This window comes from Cyrtonyx montezumae, unplaced genomic scaffold (genome assembly GCF_038088225.1).
Source record: "Cyrtonyx montezumae isolate F1298 unplaced genomic scaffold, pur_monq_1.0 scaffold_3, whole genome shotgun sequence".
Taxonomy (NCBI): Eukaryota; Metazoa; Chordata; class Aves; order Galliformes; family Odontophoridae; genus Cyrtonyx; species Cyrtonyx montezumae.
The window spans coordinates 54,393,352-54,418,111 of NW_027072034.1; the positions used below are offsets into that span (position 1 = coordinate 54,393,352).

General features: G+C 37.4%; 1 protein-coding gene across 16 annotated transcripts in view; it reads left to right on the forward strand.

The window, feature by feature from the left end:
• The window catches only part of KDM6A (lysine demethylase 6A), a 145,549-nt gene that overhangs the window by 18,270 nt on the left and 102,519 nt on the right, over positions 1-24,760 (forward strand). For all 16 annotated transcript variants that reach the window (XR_010622507.1, XM_065741600.1, XM_065741602.1 and 13 more), the window contains exon 3: positions 14,992-15,100. Coding sequence is in view for 15 of the 16 variants with exons in the window: in XM_065741600.1 (XP_065597672.1) it covers positions 14,992-15,100 (109 nt within the window). In the remaining variant the exon portion in view is untranslated. The remainder of the gene's footprint in view (positions 1-14,991; positions 15,101-24,760) is intronic.

A 24,760-nucleotide genomic window follows, 5' to 3' on the forward strand; every position in this document is an offset into this window, starting at 1 on the left:
AGCAGTTTGTGTTTAGAAGCTACATTATGTTTTCTGATATCGCTACTGTTATTTGTGTAAAATTTATTACTATCTGCAGATTTCACTTTGGATTAATAGTGATACAAGTGTAGCTTTAGACAGTGATAGCTTTTTGGTAGTGAAAGCAAATAGTAACATTAAGAAATAAATACTGAAAATAGAACTTCTCAAATTTTAGAATACTATGCCAATTGTCTGCCAGAAACAGAGCTGAGATTCAGACTTGAGTTAATGAAAATAGGTGGTCAATTAATTACTTGATTCAGTACTAAGTCCTGAAAAAAAAATTACAATAGCATCCAACTATAAAGCTGCATTTTGCTGATCTGTTTCTTCATCTGTCAATTGCTTCTGATCTTGTTGAAAACATTTTTATTTTGGAGAGAGAAATAAAAAGTTTTCTTGAACTAAGAGCCTTTCGAAATTCTAGGTGACAGTGGCTGTTCCTGTGAATTTTGGAAAGAAGAACAAGTTTAATCCTACCAGTTTGGGGAATGATGCAGCAGAAAGCAGACTCCTTTCTCCTGTCCATTTCAGTGCTGAATGAATGCTGGGGATGTCTTTGGGGAAAAAATGCTGTAAACAGTTACTTGGGACATAGCACTTGAGAAGGTAGTCTAACATAATAAAGCTTTGAAAAATACCCTTTGCTAATGTGACTGCAGTGATTTCTGAATGCCTGTTTTACTTGTCACATGTTATTGCTGCTTCTTGAGGTCTGGAAGCTGTTTGTTCATTTGGTACCATGCGATGGGTGGCAGTACGTGTTGGGCATGAGACATCTGAAGTTATTTGAAAAGGCATATCCAGTCTTTTTCTTTTTTTTTTTTCTTTTCCTATTCAAGCATTTTTTAACCTAATAGAAAGTTAGGAATAGCTGTTTAATTTTTTGCTTCAAAAACTTCTTATTTTCTACATAAAGTTTTGGAAGCATATTGCAGAATGTGTGATGCTGCTGGCTTTCTGTGAATATTCTTATTCTTTTACACCATTGTTTTATGTTTTTGGAAGTTACTAAATGAAAACTTAAAGTTTAGGAGAAATTTGTTTCACAAATGAGTTTTGAAGGGTGGTCACCTTTGCATACGAAAGAAGTCTAGTTTGAAAGAGGATGGGAAGCTTCAGTTATATTTAGCTGAGATTAACGTACCTGCAGTGTTAGTTGTACTTGCTAGAGTAATGCCAAAATGAAATAATAAAAAAAAAAAAACTAGCTGAGCTTAGTTCTTAATAAAACTAAGTATATCTGCTAAAAATTGCATTCCTTCATTAACTGAAAATTTAAATCAAGATTTCCTAGAAAGAATCCAAACATTGAATCCCACATGTATTTATAGCTGAGGTTGGCCAGATTTCGAATATTGTCTGTAGATTTTGGGTCTGTAGTTATGTTCCCTGCTTTCAGAAAATGCTGTTGTCTGCTTTCTGGGTGGTAGGGATGCCATTATTTAAAATCTTAAGAAGTTAGTTCATTCTTCCCCAGGCTTTCCCAAATACTTTCATCCAGAAGAGCCTCAAGGGCATAAGCCCCTTGTTTCAGTTTAGCACTTTATAGTAAGTAATTGGTGTTGGTCTGTTGCACTAAGATAGAAATTCTTTTCAGAAACTGTGCGGAGTCTTTTAGAGAGAACACAAAGAATACAAAGGTTTACATGAGAATTTCCAGCTGTTTATGAGGCCTATTTCTTGGTGTTGCAGGCAGTTATGTCACGGATCTTGTTATACTTGTGAAGTCTCACAGTCTTAAAAGTAGTAATGCTCTTTTGCCTCTACTGTTGTAATTTAAATGACAAGAAAATCCTAATTTCCTAATTCTCAGAATCCTTCTTTTAATTTTCAGTTTCAGTTTATATGTGTTAGTTTATCAGCACTGCTGCTAGGCTGAAATAGCTCTTCCTCTGATGTTTGTCCTGTTAATACTTGTAGAAAAGAGTTGTGCTAGCTTTTGATTTGTTAACCTAAGTAACTTGAGCTGTTATAAGCTTTTTTTCAAGCTGTTGCTCCTTTTTTTCAAGAGAGGAACATCTTTTTTTCTTATCTTTGCATCTGAATGTATTTATATTTTTTAAATGCAGATGTTACGTACAGTATTGTAGGTCAGAGATGCCAAGGTGCTGTTGATTAATTTTTTTGCCTTTACAGTGGGTTGTTCCCCATCTCTTGTACCACAAGAGCTTGGGATCGGTAACTTAAGCTACAAGGAAGCAGATTCAGCAAATGGGAGACAGTTCCTTGCAAGTTAATCTGTGGAACTAGTTGAGGCAGTGTGTTGTTAATGTTAAATGATTGAATGCAGTTTAAAAAGTAAAGGAACAGATTAATGGATAGAAGATCAGCTAGCACCTGTGCTCAGGAAGTTTCTGAACTAATTTATGTGCTACAATCTGTGAAAGTATTAATGTTGCTTCATGAAAACTTTTTCTCCCTGAGTGTGTTCATGGAATGGCTGTGCTCATTGCTTTTTGCTGTTTTTATGCACGTTCTGTTGCAATGAATGTGGAGGCATGGTGGGCTGGATAGACTACTGGTCAGACTTAGCACAGTGACCTCATTTTATCACTCTCAGGAAATTTATCATCTGTTGAATTTTAGAATTGTGTATGCTTGCTTTCTTCTGTCTTATGTTGGCATCGTGTACTCATTTTGCTTTGTTGCATTAAAATCCACTAATTAATGTACTTGAGTTGTCAGAGTTGTTTTAACAAGCCTGCTGAAGAGTTCAGGGTATTCTAGGGAGGTATAAAGTACTGCTACATGCCTCCTAGCTTTACCTTTGCCAAAAGCAGCCTGGTTGATAAGTGTATTTTCAAGTTGTAACGTCCTCTCCTCATTTATAGTCAATAGACCTAAAGTAATACTGTAAATTCAGTTCAAAGGCCAGTATGGTGTCTCTGCAAATTATGGAGATAATGATAGGCTGCCACCAATCAGTGTACTTCAGAGGTAAAATTCTGTAATATTATGTTTCAAACAGAGTCCAAAACGCTTTTTTCTGTGGGTCAGACACAACTCTACCTAAAATCCATTTTCATGAGTATTTTACAGTGTCCAGGAAGCACAAAATACAACAAAGTGCAGGAAACTGTTCCAGAAACTGTAGTCTCAAATCTCATTCCATTACTACACAGAATAAACGTTGACAAATCTACTTAGAGCTGCTGCACCTCATGCTCTCATGTGCAGTAGAGTAGCTTTACTGTTAAATGGCAGGGCAGCAGGGGAGAATACAGTTGTGGTTCTGCTCCTTTTAGCTTTCCTAGCTTTCCTCTCTAGAGAGCCCAGTGTCAAGTTAGCAGCCAAATCTTTACATCTGGGGATGGGAAAATAAAATGAGCAGGAGCTGTCAAATTTTGAGTCCTTGATTTGAATATTTCATGAATACTTTAATACCTAGCAAAAATAAAAAAAAAATCTTTTTTTCTTGTTCTTACTGTAAATTTATATCAGTTCTGTAGGCTTGTCCTGTTAGCCTTTGAAGAGAACAATAAAAATGTAAAATCTTATACCCGCAGCTTGTAATTTGTGAATGTATTTTTCCTTCTTTCTGCAGTTTTTGTCATGTCTCTGAGGCTCAGTGCTCCTGACTTTCACTTTCTCTTTAGACCTGGGCCTCTGTCTTCAGCTCTGAAAGACTATACAGAGCTCTTCTACCTACTTGGCTCACGGAAAGGATGGGCATAGAGTTAAGAAGGCAGCTCTCCTGGTTGCCCCCACTGAGTTGTTGCTGCTTGGCCATTAACTGCTCCAGCTGGGAGAAGAACTTCTCCAGCTATTCAGTGCTAGTTGGCCAAGAGACCAAGAGTAGTTGTAGCCTTTTCTTGCACTGAAGAACTCCATATAAGTTCATAAGTTCATAAGGTTGGAAAGGACCTATAAGATCATCTAGTCCAACCATCCTCCTATCACTATCTCTACCCAACTACTAAATTAAATCCTTTAGCACCTCATCTAAACGCTTCTTGAACATATGCTTCACTGGCTAGCACATTATTGCCCCTGTGAGCCACATGCACCTGGTATTTTATGCTAGTTCTCCACCTGTGGCCTAAAGACAGCATAAATAATCTCTTGCATGTGCTAGTCATGTAGCCAAACCTGAGTGTAGAGATTATACAACCTCCTGTTGCTTGCACAAAGATGGCCGTAGGTGATCCTGAATGGTAGTTCTGGCTTTGTTGGATATAAATAAAGCTGTTACTTCAGACAACTATGCAAAATGAATATTTTGTGTGCAGTTTACATTTTTAAATGAAGGGACTAAAAAGGATGACACTTGGGACTGTGGTGCTGCCAGGTGGAGCAGGAATGGGATGATAGGTGATGGAGGTGGTAATGTTTGGCTGCTCTTTGAGCAAATGGTGATCTGTTTACTTCTTTTCCCTGTCATTCTCCCTCACTAATGTTTTAGCTATCTGTGCCTCACGCTTTCTCCATTGCACACTTGTGCTGTCCTTTATTCTGCCTGAGCTTTTACTTGCTGCTTCTTTGGATGTGCCCAGCATGCTCTTCAGACTTTTACACTTGTCTTGGGTGTTGTCATGCTTGGTTTGTAAATACTTGTTGGGTTTTACTGTTTTCCTTGTTACCTGTCTAGGGGAATTGCTTGTTCATGGTGACGTACTGTTTTATCTGGGATTTTTGTACAATACAGGGTGATTTTTCTTTAATTCAGGCAATTCTAAATGTGTGTGCAGCTTTCTGCATATCCAGTGTGGATGTCATACTTTTCCAGTGATGATTTGTTCCACTCTTTGGAACCAGTACTGAAGAAAGTCCAGTCATCCATGTAATGAGCCTTTTTTTCAATTGAGGAGCATTTTTGTTAACTGTAATTCTCACCAGTGTGTTTCCTGGCAATGTAGTTTTTCTGTGTTCAGGACAGTGAGTCTACGTTGAGAGCTTTATGCCTTGAGTCATATATTGGTGGTTTTGCAGTCTCAATCTGTTTGCATTTTGGAAACTGCTATGTTTCCTATAAAATAGATGAAATTCCTTTTAAGATTTTTTTGCAGTAACGTGTACTTGAAATTAATGATGACTGCCACTATGAACAGTAACAAAATCAGTTCTTCACCAACTAAAGGCCTGAGTCTTTACAACTTCAGTTGAAGAGTCAGCTGCAAAACATCTCACCTTTTGTGGACTAAATCTGGTTGAATACAGTACATCCATCAAGAGGAGACATTTATCAATAAATGTCTGAAATACGTATTGTTGACTTGTCATTTCATTTTAAATGCAAACCCTATGGTAATGTTAGGAGATCTTCAGAGGTATTTGGTGGATGAGTGACATACTCATGCTGGTTTATGAGTGATGGTAATATCATATGAACTTCTTGACATTAAATGCTGAACTGTGCATCTGTTCTTTTGGAATACGTTGTCCCATTTCCAATCTCTGATGATGGAGCTCACATTTCTGTGGGTCTAGGAAATACTTTGTAGCAGTTAGATTATCATTCAGAGCATTTTGAATTTTCTCCCCAGTTCTGAGAGACAGGAACTGTTTTTGTCGCTTAGAGATGAAGATATAGGTGTTCTGAACGTATGGATATAGCACAGTGTAAATGCCAAGTTAAACATTAGGCTTCTGTACAGTAGAGTTCTACTTGCCTTGTGCATGTTTTCATTTTTTAAAAATCTACAGATAGGTAATGGCCATCTTAGTTCCTAGAAGTGTCTGTTTGCTGTGCAGGTTGGGATGAGCAAGTGTGTTAAACAATAAGAGCAGTGAACTGTGTATAGGCTCCAATAAATATTTATTTTTTCATAGAATTGGATATATGTTGAAATGTAATGACTCACTTTTGTGGCAGTTTGTGATAAACTTATAAATACAGTAGTTGATTGTTGTTTGAAGGTTAAAGTTTTGTTTCCTGTTTCTTTTTCTTTTTTAAATAAGATTTATCTTCTGAGGAGTTAGACATAACTGGCTGTAGAATTCCTTGTTATTGAGTGCTCTTCTGTGTGGAGTTTGACTTGGTGACTTCTTGTCCACAGGCACTGGGGTATTACACATTAAATTGTCCAGGTTAAGTCCAACAGAAAGGGAATGTTGTACCTTATCCAGCTGGACATGGTAGAAGAGGGAATTTGCAAATCACTGTTGGAAAAAATAGTGGCGTGATGCAGTTGATTAGAAGTTACTACACAGACTAAATCTATTAGTGCTTAGCAAAGATGGGTAGTGAGATGGCCCTTAATTCCTCTGGGTTTTTCTCTAACGAGTTGCATTCCTCTTTGTCCATACACATACATTTGTGTGTGTGTGTGTGTGTATAATTACAAAATCCACCTTGTCTTCACTGTGTTACACTCTGCTTGTTGGATGGGAGATTATAGGTAGAATTGAGTTCCCCATGTAGAGCTAGGAGCTTAACCTTTGTTATTCATCTTTCCTTCTGCTATGGGTCATTGTGGTGGCTTTCAGCTGAGGAGGGAGGAGTATATCTCTGAAATCAGGTACTTAATGCATGTGCTATGAGTAGTGACAGCTATAATTAAAATCTTTGTTTTAATTTGGAGAAAATCCTGAGTTTTCATCTTCCATATACTAGATGAATGGTTGTAATGGTTACTGGTAATGGTTCTTCTGGGGAAACAGAGTCAGTTGACAGCCCGTATGGCTACTTACCCCGCAGTTACTGACTTCTTCAGGATGTACTGCCTGTGATGTTGCAGTACAAAGCTAACAACGTTATCCTTCTCAGTGTTAGCGAGTTCCAGAGAAATATTTGAGTGTACTGTCATCACCCTGAAATCTGTGTGAGTGCTCACCCCACACCTGCTATTGCTAAGTTGCACCAGCAGACCTTGTTTCTTTCCTTGGATGTGGCCCACTAGCTTTGCTGCTCAGTAGTGGCACTGTTGATTAGTGACTGTACTGGGAGGATTGCATTCCTCTCGTTTCCTCACTGTATTTGTCCTTAATTCACAATACAGCGTAGGTAGGAAAGGTTGGGGGATAATGCTGTGAATTTGTGGGCTTTAACAATGGAGGGCTTCAGCTCTTTATGGGAATTACTGTGGTGCTTTTCAAGGGCGCAGGGCCTAAAGTTCTTCCCCAAAACATTTTTTTTTTTTTTTTGTGCAAGCTGGTTTTCATGTGCATTTGATTATATTCTGGTGCTGCTGACTTTAAGGTTGAGTGGGTTTCCCATTGCCTAAGCATAATTAATCAGCCAGCAGAGGAGTATATATGAATGGCTGTAGAAGAGGTACGTGGTGTGGTACCCTCGTATGAGATTTCAGCGATAAGACGGATGATGTTTGTGGGGCACCGTTCTTAGTATGACAGCTGTGTTAATTTGAAAGGTGCCAGCATTCTGAGAATCCTGGAAATATTTCAGCATTTGAAACCGGGTTCTTTCCATTTACAGATTGTCCTTTGTGTCTTACTGTAGTGTTACCAAATTTATATCTCCTGTGGTGCTGAAGTATTTCATGCTTCCTAGCCTATTAACATTCTTCATGAATAGCTTCTTCCCTGTTGTTTTTTTTTTTTGTTGGTTTTTTTTTTTTTTAATAAACCTTCTTTTCCTTGTGTTTTCATGCTAAGCTACCACTAATATTTATTTCTGAAAGTTGAACCACCTCTGATACTTAAATCCTTTTTGGACTGAACTTGAGACTGTGCAAGTTTAACAGCATTTGGTGGAGTTTTTTTTAATAGTTTAGTACAGTTGCTCACCTGTGTTACTTTGCATTCAGACAAAACACTGAAAAATAATCCTATTAAATCTGAAGCTAAATATTTTCATGTGTGTATTATGTCAGATTCTTGGTAGAAAATTTCTTCAGCGTATGAATTTTTAAAAAATACTTCTAATATTCTGTTTGGTTTTTTTTCCCCAAGCTTCTTTATTCATTTCTTTGTCTGCTTATGTGCTTGGTAGCTGATAGTCACTGTTGCATTTCCCAAGACTTAGCCAGATCAGGAGTTTTTGCATGAATAACAGTTGAAAGCTTAATTTTTTTCCTTAAGCAAAGCAGGCAGTTACTAATGCCATCTGGTTTAAATTGATTTTTTCTTTCCCCCATGTTGATTTAATTGTATTTCCAAAGTTTTATTTATACAGTGAAAACAATAACACAGGCATCTAATTTAGTTGAAACTTCATGTTACTAAAATCTTCATAGCAATATTTATGCTCCCAGGTACAACTGTTTTAACATTTTCAGAAAAAGATAAGTTTGTCTATCAGAGTCAACTGTCTAAATGTTTAAAAGGATTGTGCCCCTGCCCCTTAGTTGTGGTGTGCTGCTTGGTATGGTTAAGCTTTGCTTGAATACAACCAGATGAAGTAGTCTAAAGGTTTGTGTAATAAAACAATTAGTTAGCTCTAGAACAATTGCTAAATTAAGGTGCTAAATCTTACTGAAAAGATAAGTTGTTAGGGAAACTGTATTATGGTAATTATATTTAAAAATCTGCCTGTGTTCTGATAAAAATCAGCTATTTCAATTGCCTATGAAAAGTCTATTACTTGTTTAAAAAAGAAAAAGAGAATCCATTGTGTCTACATAGAAATAGAATGCAGGATTTGGAATGATGAGATTCCATACAATATTTGTCATATCACTTGGGTTTCCAGATTATGAAATGTTTTTCAAGGACAGAGTAGAGAACATTCTGTTCAGTGGTTGTTGAAAATCTGTTTTAATTTCCTGTATACTGTGTGTGTTCATTCATACATACATATATATTAATTTTTTGCAAGTATTTTTTTAAAAATACAGTAGAATGAAATGGGTTTGGATTCTGAAGTTGATCCTGAATATTAACTCTAGACAGTAATTTTTCATCAAAATGCAATTGTTAATGGGTACTGTCAGCTAAAAATCAACAAACTTCCTATATTTTCCATGAGAAGCCTTCACTATGGAGTTTACACTTGTTACAGGAAGGACTCACAATCTTAGCATTAATACCAAGTGTTTTTGATTCAGTGATGGCACAGTTGTGATTATGTTTTCTCCACTTTATGCTAAAATGTCACTCTTCTCCATTTGTTATTGTGGTATATGCTTTTTCATGTGCTTCTTTGCAGTTCTGTGCTTTTAGTGAAGTATTATCCCTCACTTCTCCATGATAAATGGCTTCTGGAAGAACTCTCTCTGAGTTACTGGTGTCTGTTTTTCTCCTGATAGTAGGGCTGTTTTGGTGATGTTACTTTCTGCAGTAGGTTTAATGTTACTGTTTGTTTCTAATGGTAGTAGTGTGCTTCTTTTATTCCAATCTCACAACATTTTTTTGTTAGTGGCATTCACCTTTCAAATAATTTGCCTGTTAATTTTGACTTTATATTCAGCAACCCTGGTGTAAGTTCTTTTGCTTGCTTCTGCATCAGCTCCTTCTATATAAAACTGATAATAATGCTTGTAACAAATACATATTTTTAAATGATAGTTTACCATTGGAAAACCACTGCAGCAGTGGCTTTTTGAAAAACTTCATCCAAATTGGTTCCATCAAGTTATGTGTTTAGCTAACATGTAACTGTTTTGTTTTCTTGCTTGCAGTGTTTATTCATGTGCCATTTTGTGGAGCAGTAGCCAGGAGAGAATAAATTGGCTAATGCTGATGATACATCTGTAGAAAAATCATGCATGGGGAGGATCGGTTACCATTGCTGTAAACTGCTTACTGTCCCTGAAATGAGAAGGACTTGAAATGATCTTAGCCTTGTTAGTAGATCAGAGTTGATATTTGTATTTATTACAGAAATTTTTGGAAAAAAAAAAACCCAACAAAAATTATCAAAGAGCCCAGTTAGTATTTTTTCTCATTGAGGCCTAAACTGTTTTGGGCATAATCGTGTTTGTATCCAGCATGCGGAGCTTAAAAGCTATGCTGAGGTTGTTATATAATATGGCCTGCATTTGAAATACAAGGAGAGCTAACTTGTGTTAAGATGAGAGAGAAACTTTATTTATAACACAATATGAGCTTTGCAGAGAGAGTATATAAAGAACTCCTAAAAGCTCTGTTGGGAGTTGATACTAAGCCAGTAAGGGAAGTTGGGAAAGAATATTCTGCCATCCATACAGAAAAAGAGAGCCTTTATTGAAGGCTACGTTGAATTAATGTAGGTTACCTTTCATCAAGTATGAATTGTATGCTTTTCTTTGTAGATGTATATGAAACGTTCTTTTAAGTGATCTGTAACCCAGGAGTTGGTGTTTATCCAGCTAGTTGCTGATAGGGGAAAAAGCAGTTGTAAAGAATTTGGGCTTGTCTTTTTTCTCTTTGCTTTGGCTAAGGTAGCCTTGATCAGATTCACGTTGCTGCAGAGCAGGAGCTAGAATCAGATCGAGAGGCTCTTAGGATGCTGTCATCACTGTTGCCTGAAAATAGCGTGCATTTCAGTCAATTGTGGCATGGAGAAAGGAATGGAAGAGCAGCCGTTGAAAGCATCTGCTGGTGGGGAGAACAGGCCCATCATGTACATGAGCTTCTGCTTTCCTGGTCTGTAGATGTCCCTTGGACTGGCTGGTCAGAGATTGTATAATTAGCACTTCAGTATCCATCACAATCTATATAATTATTTTCTTTTCTGGAAGTGTAAAATGTCCCTTAAGAGCTACTTAACATTTAATTTCCGTGTGTGCTATTCCATTTGTGAAGAGTGTGCTGGTGTCTCCTGATTTGTTTCGCATGAAATTTCTTTCTTCCTTGCAGTCCTCATTAGCTGCGTGCAAAGCCTGTATGTTCAGATCATTCAGTTTATGTTTAGAAAGCAGCGGCAACTGACTGCTTTTTTTAATGTACATTTGTAAGTGTTTTGTAGTTTAATGTGTTAAGGCTCTAGGAACATATCGGGCTTTGAATCTGGAATTTATTGTTGTCTGCTTTTCTTCAACAGTTAATTTAGTTCTTGTCTTTCTGTGGTTCTGTCTTGGTCTTTTTCTGCTTTGAGTAAAAATCTTCTGCATCAGTGCGCTCTTGCATTTTCCTACCATTAATATATTGAAAAATTAAAAATAAACAGCTACGTTTAGCCATGTACTCCTGCTGTTTTTGTCTTAGTCAGTGATGTTTGCAAGAGTGAAGAAAGACATTGTTACATCATCTTCTTTATAAGCTGTTCCAAAAAGCTGTGCTGATTTTTTTTTTCCTCTTAAAAACTGTTCAATTACAACCAAAGTGGTTAATTTTCTCTGTATTAGATAAGGCAGGGAATGTTATCCCTGCTTCCCCATTTGTGAAGCAGAACTGTAAGATGGATCAGTGACTCCTGTATGTCATACTTCAAATTCTGGTCTTATCTGTTAGATTATTTTTTTCTTACATAGTATTCCCAAATCTAGATGGTTTTCCCTATGAGAAGAAATCATGTTCTTAATAGTCAAAGTAGGTATTTGTTTTATTATTTTTTGTTCAGTGGGGAAAAAAATACTCTGCAGAAACTCAATGAAAAGATCTCACAAAAGAAGGAAAAATGAATCCAGTTCCTTCCTCTTTGAAGTAATAAGTAGTGAGGGATTTGGTAGCAATATTTTTTTGGTGGTGGGGTGTTTTTTGGTGAAGTAGTAATGAGGTTTTTTTTCCTCTCCTAAACAACAGGAATGTTCTGTGAGCATTTTCCTAGTTGATAAATATGTAAAAATAAGTGTTGTGTCTAAACTATTGTATTTAATCCTGCCCTAGGAAATGATTGCTGAATTTGTGGAATCGGAATTTCCACAATAACCGGCTCTGATGCCATAGAAGTTGTTTCGTAACACTCTCGTTAGAAGTGTTGGCAATAGTGTGCTGCTTAGGTTTGCTTTTAATCAGGCAGGTGGCAGACAACGTGGGCATTATTGTTGTCTTTTTTCCTTTCCATCTCAAACTGCAGCTTCTTTTCCTGAAGCCATTCCTGTATTTGTTTCCTGCTTCTGCTCAGGCTGTAGTCCTGAGAAGCAGCTCCTGGTGATTGTTTTGCCGTGTTGAACTCTTCAGGTTTCCCTTCCATCTTCATGCAGCCTTGAACAAAGGGAAGGAAGCTTACAGTGTTGCGTAGCAATCTTCCTTATCGTTTCAGGGTCTTTCTCTTGTTAATTAGTCAGTACTAGCACTCTTCAAAGATGGCTTCATTGAGTATGCTTATTTCCTCCACATTGATTTATAACAATACTTAGAAATCTCAGTTTTGTTTTTATTTATCTTATTTTTAACTTTTGTACAATTCTCAGTGTGCCAGGATGATTTAAATTTGTTGCACGAGTGGTTTCATAGCTGACCTTTGCAGGTACAGAACCACTGAAATGAGATCTTTAGATTACTCATTCAGAGAAGCCATAAGTGGATGGATGCAGTTGTGACCTCCCTATTTAAAATGTTTTAATCTCTTGCTGTTCATTCAGCTAACAATTTATTATCTGCGCAGATAAATGTTAAATCTAAAGATGTTTACAGGTGGGTTGGATGAGGAAGAAAGTTTCTCAGCCAGGACTGAAACTGGGTAAATTTGTGTGGGAGACTCCTCTTGGGCTGCTCAGAAGAACAGCCTTGTACTGAGTATTCTCAACCTGCCCAAGACTCAAGAGGTTGGCTCAGATATTCCACCAGGGATGGAGAACAAGGGATGCTCTTGCTTTTGGTTTCTGCTTCATTTTGTGAGAATGTACTAGAAGAAAGTTGGAAATTTCGTATGAAATAACCTGCCCTAATGTGAGTGCACTTAAATGTAAGTGCTTTGCTGGCAACATTGCTTGCCAGTTAGAGATCAGCTGAGGCTGTGTACTTTTGATGGCAGAGCTAGATTGCTCCAGCAGTTAACTGTTACTTAAAGAGGAAGTTCTGTTTTGTAGCTTTGGTGTTCTGTGCCTTCTGCTGGCAGCAGAGTTAGCAAGATGCTTGAGCTGTACTTCAGAGCATGTTTTAAAGTAAAGGGCTAATTTGCCTTCCCGGGTGCTGGACAGAGTTCTGTGAAAGGCTTGGGCACAGATTTTGGTATCCTTACTTGATGTAATGTTTCAGAAGCTTCTCACGCATCTACTAGCGTACACTGATTTGAGAAGGGGCAGGGAACGTGTTAAGGGCCCCTGGATGACTTGTTGTTAAAGTGAGTATGATTTGTAATTTCCTTGAAGAAGATGTATGGAAAAATGCTGTTACCTTTGTTCACAAATTCTCCTAAAATGCCAGCAGTCTTCAAGTTAATTAAATAAAATACCTCCAAATTCTTCTCCAACAGATTTTGTATACTTACAGTTGCGGTAGCAGCTTCTGTACGCTCTGTGCAGTGACCAAATTATAAAGACAAAACCTTTGTTTCAGAATATGTCAAAGTGTGAGTATTCTTTTGAGCAATTACAGCAGCTATGGCATATCATCAGGAAATTGAAATCCTGTCTGCAAATTGTAATTGTGACAGTAACATTGGAGGCAGCAGCAAGAATTGTGGTAGAAAATCCAGAGTTAAGACCAAAAAGTGGGGAGAGAAGTTGAGGCACAAAAGCCCCAAGATTATGTGCAACTGTATTTGGAGATGATTCGGTGGATAAACTCGAATACTGAGAATTGACTCAAACATGTAATAATTTTAAGAAATTTCTTCAAGCTTCTGTGTTTTGGTTCAGGTTCCAGGGATGATTTTCTTTAGATTAAGAGTTGGCTGACTTCAGTAGGTATTTTTAGTGGTGGGAATAAAATTAAAGTAGCACCTCTGATGAATTGTCAACAAAATCACAGTCTTTTCAGAGCAGTTTGGTAAGGCAGAATTTGCAGCATTAATGAAAAATATGAACCGACATTTTCTTAACTATTTGACAGTATTTCCTTTCTTTGTTGTTGGAATTTCTCATTTAAAACATGAATACAAGTTTTTAATGAAGTAAATCACAGAGGGACAGAATGATATACTAGTTGGACAACTACAGAGATAGTTTGGCATGCTGCCTCTCCCTCCCCGCAATTATTTACAGTTTTAATAAGATGACTTGTCATTCCATGTTAAATATTAAGGTCTTTGATTGTGGTAGTGTGTTAATGTCAAGCAGTTCATCACGGTAACCACACTGGAAGCATATTCATGCCATGAGTTGGTAGAAATCAAGGACTAGTCAGCTGTATTGTCAGAATTCCAGTGAATTCCCAAGTGTTTGAGAGCTTTGGAAGTCCATTGGTGCAGAGGGACTTCCCTCACTTCCTCCTTCCCGTTTAAGTTTGTTTAGCTACTTTGCTTTAATAGCTAGCATGATCAAAATCAAGACACTTAATGGAAGTTTAAGAAGTTGGAGGACTTTATCTTTTCCCGAGCTGTCAGTACGGTCATGAGGTAAAAATAGGAGAGGTCAGAGATCATGTCTGTTGTGATGAATAGAAGGTAATAGTCATTAAAAATGTATTTTTTGCAGTGCAGAACATACTTTGTGCGTGTTGCTTACAAACTTCTAGGATGGCTTCTCTCAAAGTAAAATTTTTTTCTGTTGGATTCAGGTTTCTAGCTTTAGTGATGCTTAGTCTGAAGTGACGTTGTAGTAAGTGAAAGGTAGTAAACTGTGCATTTTATGACATGACAGGGATACATGAAGAGTCAGATATTTTAAAATACATACTAAGCTACATGAACTGTCCAAGAAAACACATTAATGTGCTGTGTTCTTCAGTTAGCAAAAGCTCATTAAATGCTTAGGATGATGAAATGTTCTTCTTTTATGAAAAAAAAGAGGAATAAAATGACGTTTTATTTATTTTTAATGAATGATTTTCATTGTACATGAATATGTATTTGGGAGATTGTTTCTGAAGTTGACAGAGAACTTTAGTTATATGTTTGCTATTGATGCACATTGGCATTGTTGAACTTCTAAAACTGTTCTGTTTTACAGTTTTTATTTGATAAATAATGCTAACTGCAAGTTATTTAGACTATGAACCTCTTCCATTGGAGAGAAACAAGATGCATTATCGCTCAGAAAATGTATTGATTACTTTAGTTAAATACAGTATTTTGACAACCTGTGTATTTCTCTTTCTCAGGCTGTTCGCTGCTATGAATCGCTAATTTTGAAAGCTGAAGGAAAGGTCGAGTCTGATTTCTTTTGTCAGTTAGGTCACTTCAACCTCTTATTGGAAGATTATCCAAAAGGTAAGGTGTTTTTTTTTTTTTGTTTAGTATTTCCAGTATTGTCTAATATAGTAAAATACAAAATATTTGGGTAATTCACTGTTTTCATGGCTTGTACTAGATTTCAAAGCCCGTCACGCAAGAAGACTGATGGAAAAACACAGTTGTATTTTAACTTATTAGCCTTTTCTACACTGAATTTTAATTGGGGAAAGAAAAATAACCCAGTTCTGTTCAGGTACAAGTATAAAGATTATTTAGCTTATATAGTAGTACCACACTGCTTGTCTGGTTTGCTACGTGACCATATGAAGAGTTGAACCTGTACCTTGAAAGGATTCTTATGTGGTACAGGCAAGATGGAAACTTCAGAAGCTAACGGTTTCTTCACAAGGCACAGTTGTGTAGAGTGAGTGCCTTAGATTGGGCTTCTGCCTTCATATTTGTTTGCAATCTCAGCAGATAATACAAGGCTGAAAATGCTGATTTTTAAATACTGAGTGGGAGATTGAAAGCGTGATTTTACTGGGGGTAGGTGTTGGTTTCTTATGTCTATTTCATCAGGCTGTTGAATTATTAAAAAGCTCTCTTTTTTTTTTTTTAACCATTATTTCAGCCAGTGCACTTCAAATTTTATGAACACTTGTTCTTTGCTGCTAAGGGTCAGTAGACTGCTTTATTGGTTATGCTGGTGATTACAAAGTATCCTCTGCTGTGTTGCTGACTGAGACTTAGGGCAAGCTCTTCAGCTGTGCTGTTGTGCGTTCCTTGCAGGAAGTGCATTGCATAATAAGTTTTAAGTGCGAATAAGTTTTATTTCATTCTGTTACTCTTAATAATTAAATATACTATCTGCAGTTATGGTTAATTTTGTAAATGTTTGGGATCTGAGAAGTACACGCAATTAAAAAATGTTTAGATTGTACTGGTATTCATAACATCCAATTTTAAAGTCCTGCTAAGTTCCAGAAGATTGCAATGCTGAAGCAGGGTGGTCTTCAAAACTGCAAGGTGTCTAGGCTGAAATTAGGCTTGGATAAAGTTGTGGAGAAGATGATGAAGGATATAATTACTTAAATATCAAGAGCAGCATGACTAATGTTGTTCTGCTCATGAAGAAGTGAAATTACTTCTGACAGGTTCTTGGCAACACCACGCGAAGCATTCCCAAGTAGGCCAATAGTCACATGCAGAACGAACAGAACTCACCCAGATGGTGAACGGCTCTCTAGTGATGCAGCATTCACCCTTGTGAAGCAATCTAGGTCCCTTCAGTGCCTGGCCCTTACATGAGTCCACTCTGGGTCCACCCCTTCTGGTCACACGGGGAGCACATGTGCAAAGAGTTGCCTCTGCTTCCCAGCCAGCCACAGCCCTTCACCAGGTACTCAGTCACCAGTTCAAGCCCTGACCTAACAGGTCCCCTACAAATGTGTTGTTTTTTTTTTTTCCCCGTGGAAGCCTATTCATTTTAGTAACTACCTTAAAATGTATGTACTTGCACATATTGAGAAGGAGGGTATGTCTTTATTAAAGGCATGGCATTCTTTGTTTAAGAACATTGACAATGTAGTTTGCACAAACTAGAACAAAATTGTTAATTGATTGCAGAAGTACAAAACACGATCAAGATCAAGTGATTCTGGGTTGATAGAGGTCTGTTGAAAGCTTCATGTTATTTTCTTCAGGTTTTTGACAAATGTGGATCATTCAGTTAGGTATAGCTCTGTGCATATTAGTTTACAAGTCACCGAGAATTGTGTAGCAACAAAGACTTACCAATCACTTTTGGGTAAGAGTTAGGACTTGCAAGATTCATGGCAGGTTATTCCATGTTATTATTGCGAGCAAAGACTATCCTGATACCATGTGTATAGCTAATATCTGTTAGGAACAGACCAACTTTGAATGTACAATAAATTGATGGCAAGCATCTTGCTGAAGTCAAAGTAAATCTAGCGTATGATTTTATTTCATTAACTGAAACCTATTAAACCCGTTCTTAAAGTGCATTATGTTTCGGATCGCTCGTGTCCACTGATGTTTAACTTTAATATTAGCTTTTTTATTTTCTTAATGAAAATAAAGCTTCAACAAAAGCTGTGAGTTTACATCAGAAATCACTGGATTGAGGTCCTTATTTCCTTGTATTCTATCTGAGGTCAGTCTGCAACTTGTAGTCATGTCAAAATGCAGTGTATTTGAATTGCTATTGTTAAGTAAGAGGTTTCATTTGCAGCTGTTAGAATTGAGTTGTCCTGCTGATTTTAGTCAGCTATTGCTGGGAGAAGGTACTATAGGCAAGCAAAGTGTCAACCTTCAGCAGATTTTGAAATACTTTGTGCTGCTAGCTTGTGTTTTTGGGCAGTGCTAAGTAGGGCAGATTGATTCGGCTTAGCATATATGTTACAAGATGGTTTCTGTGTCTGGCTTTTGTTTTTCTGATTATTACTGTGTGGGAATTGGCTTCAGGTGTCTCCCAAACAAGAACAGTCACTCCTCCCAGTGTAAACTGTTATGTTTTTCTTAACTTTAAGGTGATGCCTATTGGGTGGTGAAGACAATTATTCACCAGCAGTTTGATTGTTTCAGGGGCTTATGTTGTTCCCTGGCCATGTCTTCAGTGGCATCACTCATCTGCTTGTTGCTTCTCTCTCTGTTGTGCTGGCACAGTTCAGTTTGCAGCTACATGGGGAACTGATCCAACTAAAAATGACCTAGCAGAAAAAATGATGCACTTGCCTCAGAATGTGTAACCTCAGCCTCAGGTTTTGCCTGAGGAGGCTGATGAGTGGTCATGTAGGCTTATAGACACAGCAATGTTGTGCATCCAGCTAGGACTATGTAATCTATTTGTGCTGCTTCATTCCTCGCGTGAGTTGGAATTTTGCTGAAATGAAGAACAGAAACACATTTGTGGAATCTGGTGCTGCGTTAGTACTTGGAGATGATTCCTTTTTCCATGACTGGTTTCCATAAGGAGTAGAGTGTGGACAGTCATCTTAGACTTCTTAATTCTAGTTGAAGGCTCTCTGAGCTCATGGACTCTGACATCATCTGTGTTTTCCTTGAGGTTCCTTATTTTATGGGAGGTTCATGTATATTGGCTGTGTTCCTGTTGATGACATGGAGGACAACTACCACTTGCACAAGTGGAGGCACGCTTTTGTCATTGGCTGCCTTGGATTTCTCTTCTGAATAAAATTCTTGGAAGCAGTATGTAATGCAGCTAATGAGATAGTCTGGAAAAATGTGCAGTTCTTCACATCATAGTTAGAAAAACAGTAAATGCTGCACTGAAATAATTGTTAGTGCTGCATTCAAGTGTGATCACGTTTTCGGTGTGTTATGCCAGTGTAGTTTGAATAATTGTTTCTAGATAGTGACTGTACTGTCAGAAACACTAATAAAAATATTCTAACTAATTTATAAGACAATATTAGTTCAAGGGATTTTTAATCAATATGTAAAATACTTTTTAGTTACACTTAATAAAGTATATGGACTAAACCTCAAATTTAAACATTTCTACCATTCTTATATAAAGTTTTTTGTTGAATTGGGGAATCTTTTTTAAATGTGCCTGCATTCCTTTGTTTTTAAAATTATAGCTCTGTAGAAAGCTTGTATAGTTGTTAATATCTTAGACTTTCAGAATTTTTAAGGAAAAGAAACCATTTTGTTGTGCTGCATTCTGAGGTAATTGAATAGTAAGCATGATCATACGAGTGTGAGAGAGCAGTTCCCAGCATAGGTAGAATGGTGCAGGTTGCTTCTTTGGCTGGATTTTGCTGACGAGTCCCAGAAGAACTAGGATGCAGATTTAAGTAGGATAGGATCTGAATGAGCTGAGGAGGAGGTGGCAGTATTTCAAGTAATTGAGTGTGTTTACAATTTTTTCTGTTGTTGTTTTTAATTGTTAATAATTGCCTGAAATCAAGTTGCCTCTATTTAAAGCTGTTTATTTCATCTTCAGGATTCTGTCATTGAATTTCAGGCAGTTCAAACTGTCACGTGGAACTCCTGTAGAAAGTAGTAAGAATATTCTCCTAACCTTGAATCTTATAATACAGTGCTCTTTATAAATAGTTGTTTGTTTTGGGTGTTTTGTTAGGGATAGAAGATGCATATTATAAGATATAACTGGGCCATGTTTTTTGATTGAAAATTTTCTTTTTGGGCGGTGACTGAAATAACACTTGTTTAAAAAACTATATTGTGGAATAAGTTCTTTGAAGGATTTTGATCGTCATGTAGTTCCACTGTGTTCCTTCATTAATACTCTGAATACTTTAAAACCTTTTATAGCATAAATATGCTTAACTGGAAGTAGGTAATTATCTACAAGATTTATGTAATAGCAAACTCTTTATTGTTATTAACTCGTGTCTTAAGTGTACTACTTAGTTTCTTGTGCAGCAAATTGTTGGATACGTTCATAGAACAATGGCTTCCCACCAGTTTGGTACTGCATTATATTTCCAGATGTGGATGTGTATTTGTCAGTAACATTACTTAGAGGACTACTTGGTATTTTGTCTTTTGTAAATGTATTGCATTTGTGTGTCTGCATTCATTTTGTGTTAAAAGGAAGACATGCTTTAGACTTCTTTGATCACATGTGTTTTGGTACTTTGTGCAAAAATCTCTGAAGGAAACAGAACAGTGACTTCCCTGAGGCCTTGGAACAAAAGACCTGGGTTGCATTTCTCTGCTCTAACTTACACTTTTTTTTTTTTTTTTTAATTTAATCATTGACTGAACCTCAGAGTTTCCTCAGCTTTTGATGTTTTCAATTCTGTAGCCTAGCAGTGTTCTTCCTAAATTAAAATGCTGTTGTGGATAAAACCTTGCACCATGTAATCAACGGTTTCCATAATCTACAAATATCTCTCACATGTTTAATGAACGTTTATTTCTCCTGGAAATGTAGACTGATTTGAGGTAATGCCTATACCCTACAATTGATTCCTTTGTGCAGATCTTCACCTAATTTTCTATCTTACCATTCATTTTCACACCAAATAACCAAATAGTTTAAAAATCACTACTACCACCAAAAAAAGTGATAGTGTTTACTTAAGTTCAAAGGAAATGGGGCAATAACTAAAATGATACACCAAGAATAAAACTCAAGAAGGCAGTGCACCCAAGTAATACTGCATGGGGATAGTGATAGTGATTAAGAAAGACACATCATCAATCCCCTAATACTTGACCATAATCTAGATCTGCATTTGCTTGGAAGCCCTGGTTGCAGTGAGAATTTGGACAGCCTTTCCTGGCAATTGGGAGGTCCTGCCAGTGTGTCCACTCATAAGTACTTAGCTACAAGAGGGTACAGTTTTTATATTGTTCAATAAACTAGTTTACATGACAGTTAGGTGGAAACATCTGGATTCGTTCTCCTTTTTGGATTCCATCTCAAGCCTGTCCAGGGCGCAAGAAGGAGCCAAGGAAGTTTGTGTACTAGTAGGCCTTGACACCGTGCTTCTAAACAAGGAAAGGTTAATGCATTCTCATAACACATTATCTAAGCTACATCTCGTGCTAATGAGATGTTTTGTCCAAGGTACATATTTGGCTAATGATCATACATATTTTCCTAATGATTGGATACTGATTATATATAATGCTGGATTGTGAGATTCCTTGAGGTCAACTTTGGTTCAAGACTTACTGTTCAGGCCTTCAATTGTTTTAAGGTTTTCTTCTCAGGGATGTTTAATTGTGCAGTATTCAAGCCTGCGCTTTTATAGCATAGAATAACTTGGACTGGAGTGGACTTCAAGGATCGTCAGATTCTACCTCCTCTGCCACAGTTTAGGTTGCCAGCCACTAGGTCAAGTAGTAGATCAGATTGCCCAGCACCCAATCAAGCCTGGCCTTGATCACCTCCAGAGACAGGGCATCTACAACCTCTCTGGGCAACCTGATCTAGCATGTCACCACTGTCTCAGCAAAAAACTTCCCTCTGACATCTAATCTAATTCCTTCCTTGGTACTCTTGGATGCACGTTGTCCATCCCCATAGACTTAAGTGTGTTCAATCTCACAAAGCTTAGCTTTTTGAAGTTTTACCAGCCAAATGTCAGTGGTGGTCACATTAGCCCTGCAAGGTGCCACTAGATGGTGGTGTCAGTATCTAGTTTGATGTAACCTTACTTTATCACTAAACTCTCAAAACTGTTCTGTTTGCAACATCTTCAAAGGCCTCTTAGGCCTTATGATACCTCAGAATTTATCTGTTAGAGTAAACTGTAGCAGAGCCATGCTTTTGTGACTGTGTGATTTGTGACTGAATGTGCTAAAAATGACAAGTAGAGGGATGTCTTTCAGGCAGTTTTTCGCTCTCCATTTTCACTTTACTTGTTTGTTCAGGTCACGTATTTGAAGTCTGCATATGAAGAGAGATTGGCTATCACAATGCTGAGATAATTATGTAATTTGTAAAGTTGTACAATTTTCTCATGCAATTAAGTAGATTAAAAAGTCCTGAAACCACATGCACGATAATTATGTGAAATCTGTTTTGTATTTTCAGTGTGAAATCTAGGAATCTTAAATAAGCATGAGTAAGAATATAGTATCATCCTTGTCATGGTTGTGAGGTGTCCCTTGACCCTCATCCCTAGTAGGAGAGGAAGCAAAGCCTTTAGGGGGGGAGGGGGAGGAAAGGAAGATTGTATCATTCTGTCTGTGTGCAACTGTAGATGTTTCAGGCTGGGTGGTTCTAGGTGGCTGTAAAAGCCTTTTAATGAGAAGCAGGCAATGTAGTATAACTGTATGAACTCATGGATGGCAAGCTTTGTGCTGGGTGGTAGAGGTTTGAAAGACAAATTCTGAAGCCAGCCTTGATTCTGGCACAGCAGAGAAGGTTTTGTACTCTCCTTATCACTTCAATTCTCAAGGAGGAAAGACAGTATTCTTTTAAGAGCTATTTTAGGCAAACAGTTTTATTCTTGTCAAGTAATATAAATTATTTTTGATCTGAAAAACTGTTTATACATTTAGGGCAAACAAACCTGTTATTCAGGATAGGATGGCACATGCTGTCTACCACTCGGTGGGCTGCAGAGTTTACCAAAAGCTGAGCATAAGGATCATTTGTTAGGCAAGTATCATAAAATTATTGGATTTTGGAGAGTGATGTTGGCTGGAAGAGTATAAGCTAGAATTGATTCCATGAGCAATGAATTACTGGGTGGAAGGACTGAGATGCGTATCCAGGAACCCCTTTTATAGCTGTGTTGAGTCGCTTGTCCAGTATTGTTTTAGATGTTGAATATAGTCTTTCAGCTTTGTGCTTTTGAGAGCCTTCTGTGGGTGACAAGGTCATGTTATGAATGTGGTTGAGAATGAAGAAAGAAGTATTTTTCACGCTAGGGGGGAAAAAAATTTCTGTATGTTTGGCCTCTAGCAGTTCCTCAGGTATAATTTCAGTGGTGAACTTTTAGATTTGACATGGTTATTAATAAGCTCATAATCAGAAGGTTGTCTGCAGAATTCTTCTTTGCTTAAGAGTGATTTCAGGGTACTGATTTCATTAGGGTGTTCTGTAGTCCCAGATTACTTCAAGTGCATTTTTTAAGTCTAGTTTCAAGTGGCATGTGGATGCTCAGATACATAATTTAACTTTCCCTGGTTTGGTAAATAATTGATTTCTTTCAACTTTTTCTCTATTTCTAGTTTTCATGGTGTTTGTATAACTCCTGGAAATGGTAGTACTTGTAAAACCGGTTTCATGCATACATTTCTGATACTTCAGTTTCTCATTTGTCTTTTATATTGTTTGTATGTTTAAATGAGAATTCCTCCTCTGTTTTAGAAACACATAGATGAGCTGGCTTACTCTCACTGGAAGCCTTTAGAATATGGGCTAATTTAAAAAAGGACATCTTAATCAAGAATTTTAAAAACTTAATAAAAATGTAATTTTAAAAATGGGAGCTGGCACCAGTGTTGAAAGGACAGTGGTTCACAGAATATTTTTCTGACAAAAATCAGCTTACCTTGTAATGACCAGTCCTAAATGAAGAACAGATGAGCAAAAGAAGCGTACCCTTTAATGTTATTTTTGAATGTTACTAATACGACTCATGACATAAGTTAGTATCTACTTGCTTTCTAATAATCCAGAGTACACCACCCTCTGATTATAATCATAGTACCAATGAAGAATAGCATGCATTTCAGAAGCGGATTTAATCAGAATTCTTATTTATTCAGTTAAATTCACTCAGTCTTTTTTTTTCCTTCTTAATTTAGGGTACGTTTTGTAACTCAGTTAATTTTGAGGAAAAGTTGCTTATAGTTCCATAACATGAATTTTAGGTAAATTGTTGAAAATTCCATTTCTGTTTGTTCTGTTGAGTCTACACTCAGTGGACTTGTCTGCACATCACTGAATGAGTGCTGGGAGCTGAAAGTATGATGGTCACATTTTTCACTGCTTTAAAACCAGTAGGTAGTTTCAGCTTTATAGAAATCTTGATTTGGTTTCTAGCCTCTTTCTATATGCTAGATTCTTGTTAGGAGTATACTTGATTAGGGATGATTCACACAGGTTCTGGGAAGAACTCTCTTGAATCCTCTTTTTCAATTTTTCTGTCTGTTCTGTCTGCTCTTTGCAGTAAAGCTTGTATGTCTGTGGAGTAGATGCTTAATGTAACTGTAAATGGAGCTGAAATAAACTTTGACAGGTAGCTAAGTTGAGCACTTGTTCAATTCTGAAATTCTGCTTGAATAACAGTTTCTAGTTGCCCCTTTCCTCCTCCAGAAAATTAGACACTTAGCTCCTCTTAGCAGGTGTAAGGGATCCCTCTGGGGTTTATTGTTGTCAGCATTTTCAGCACAGCACTGAGAATTCTTTGATTTCTTTTTCGAGAAGCAAAGTGCGGTGGCTGGTAGCAGCACAGTGCTGTTATCCTAGAAAGAAAGGATGGTAGATTTCTAGATATCACTAGCAATTAATAATTAATGGATCAGGAACAGTTAGGAAGCGAGAAAGAGGAGGAACAATTGCAGAATATCCTGAGCTGGAAGAGACCCACAAGAGTCAACAGGCGAATCAAGTTCAGCTTCTGGCTCCACACAGGACCACCCAAAATCAAGCCCTGTGTCTCACAGTGTTGTCCAGAACCTCCTTGAACTCTGGTACTGGGGCTGTGCCCACTGCCCTGGGCATCCTGTTCAATGCCCACTGCCCTCTGGTGAAGAACCCCTCCCTAACCCTCATCTGACCCTCCCTTGATCCAGCTTTAAGGATGAATGCCTAGAACAGCTTACTGAAGCCAGAAATAGGATTGGACACTTCAGGCACTTTAGAGGAGAAAACCGTCGTGTGTTCTTTCTTTAGAAGAATAACGTGCTCTCAGAAAGAAGGTGTTGTCTCCTTACTGTGTGTATACAAAATATACTTCAGCAGGCCGTGCTTTCCACGTACCTGCTTCTAATGGTAGCATGAGGCTGGAACTTCAGAACAATCATTTCAGTTGTTACTGAGGGAAGTTGCTGAATTTTACTGAACAGTGAAAGAGGTAGTAAAGAAAATAATTCGGAAACATCAAGGATTCTAAGGATGACTGGTAGAATATCAAGGAACAAAGACTTTATTTTTACTATTATTTGTTTTTAATCTGTGATCTTTCCTGTGTTAATTGGAGGAGCTAGTACTTTAGG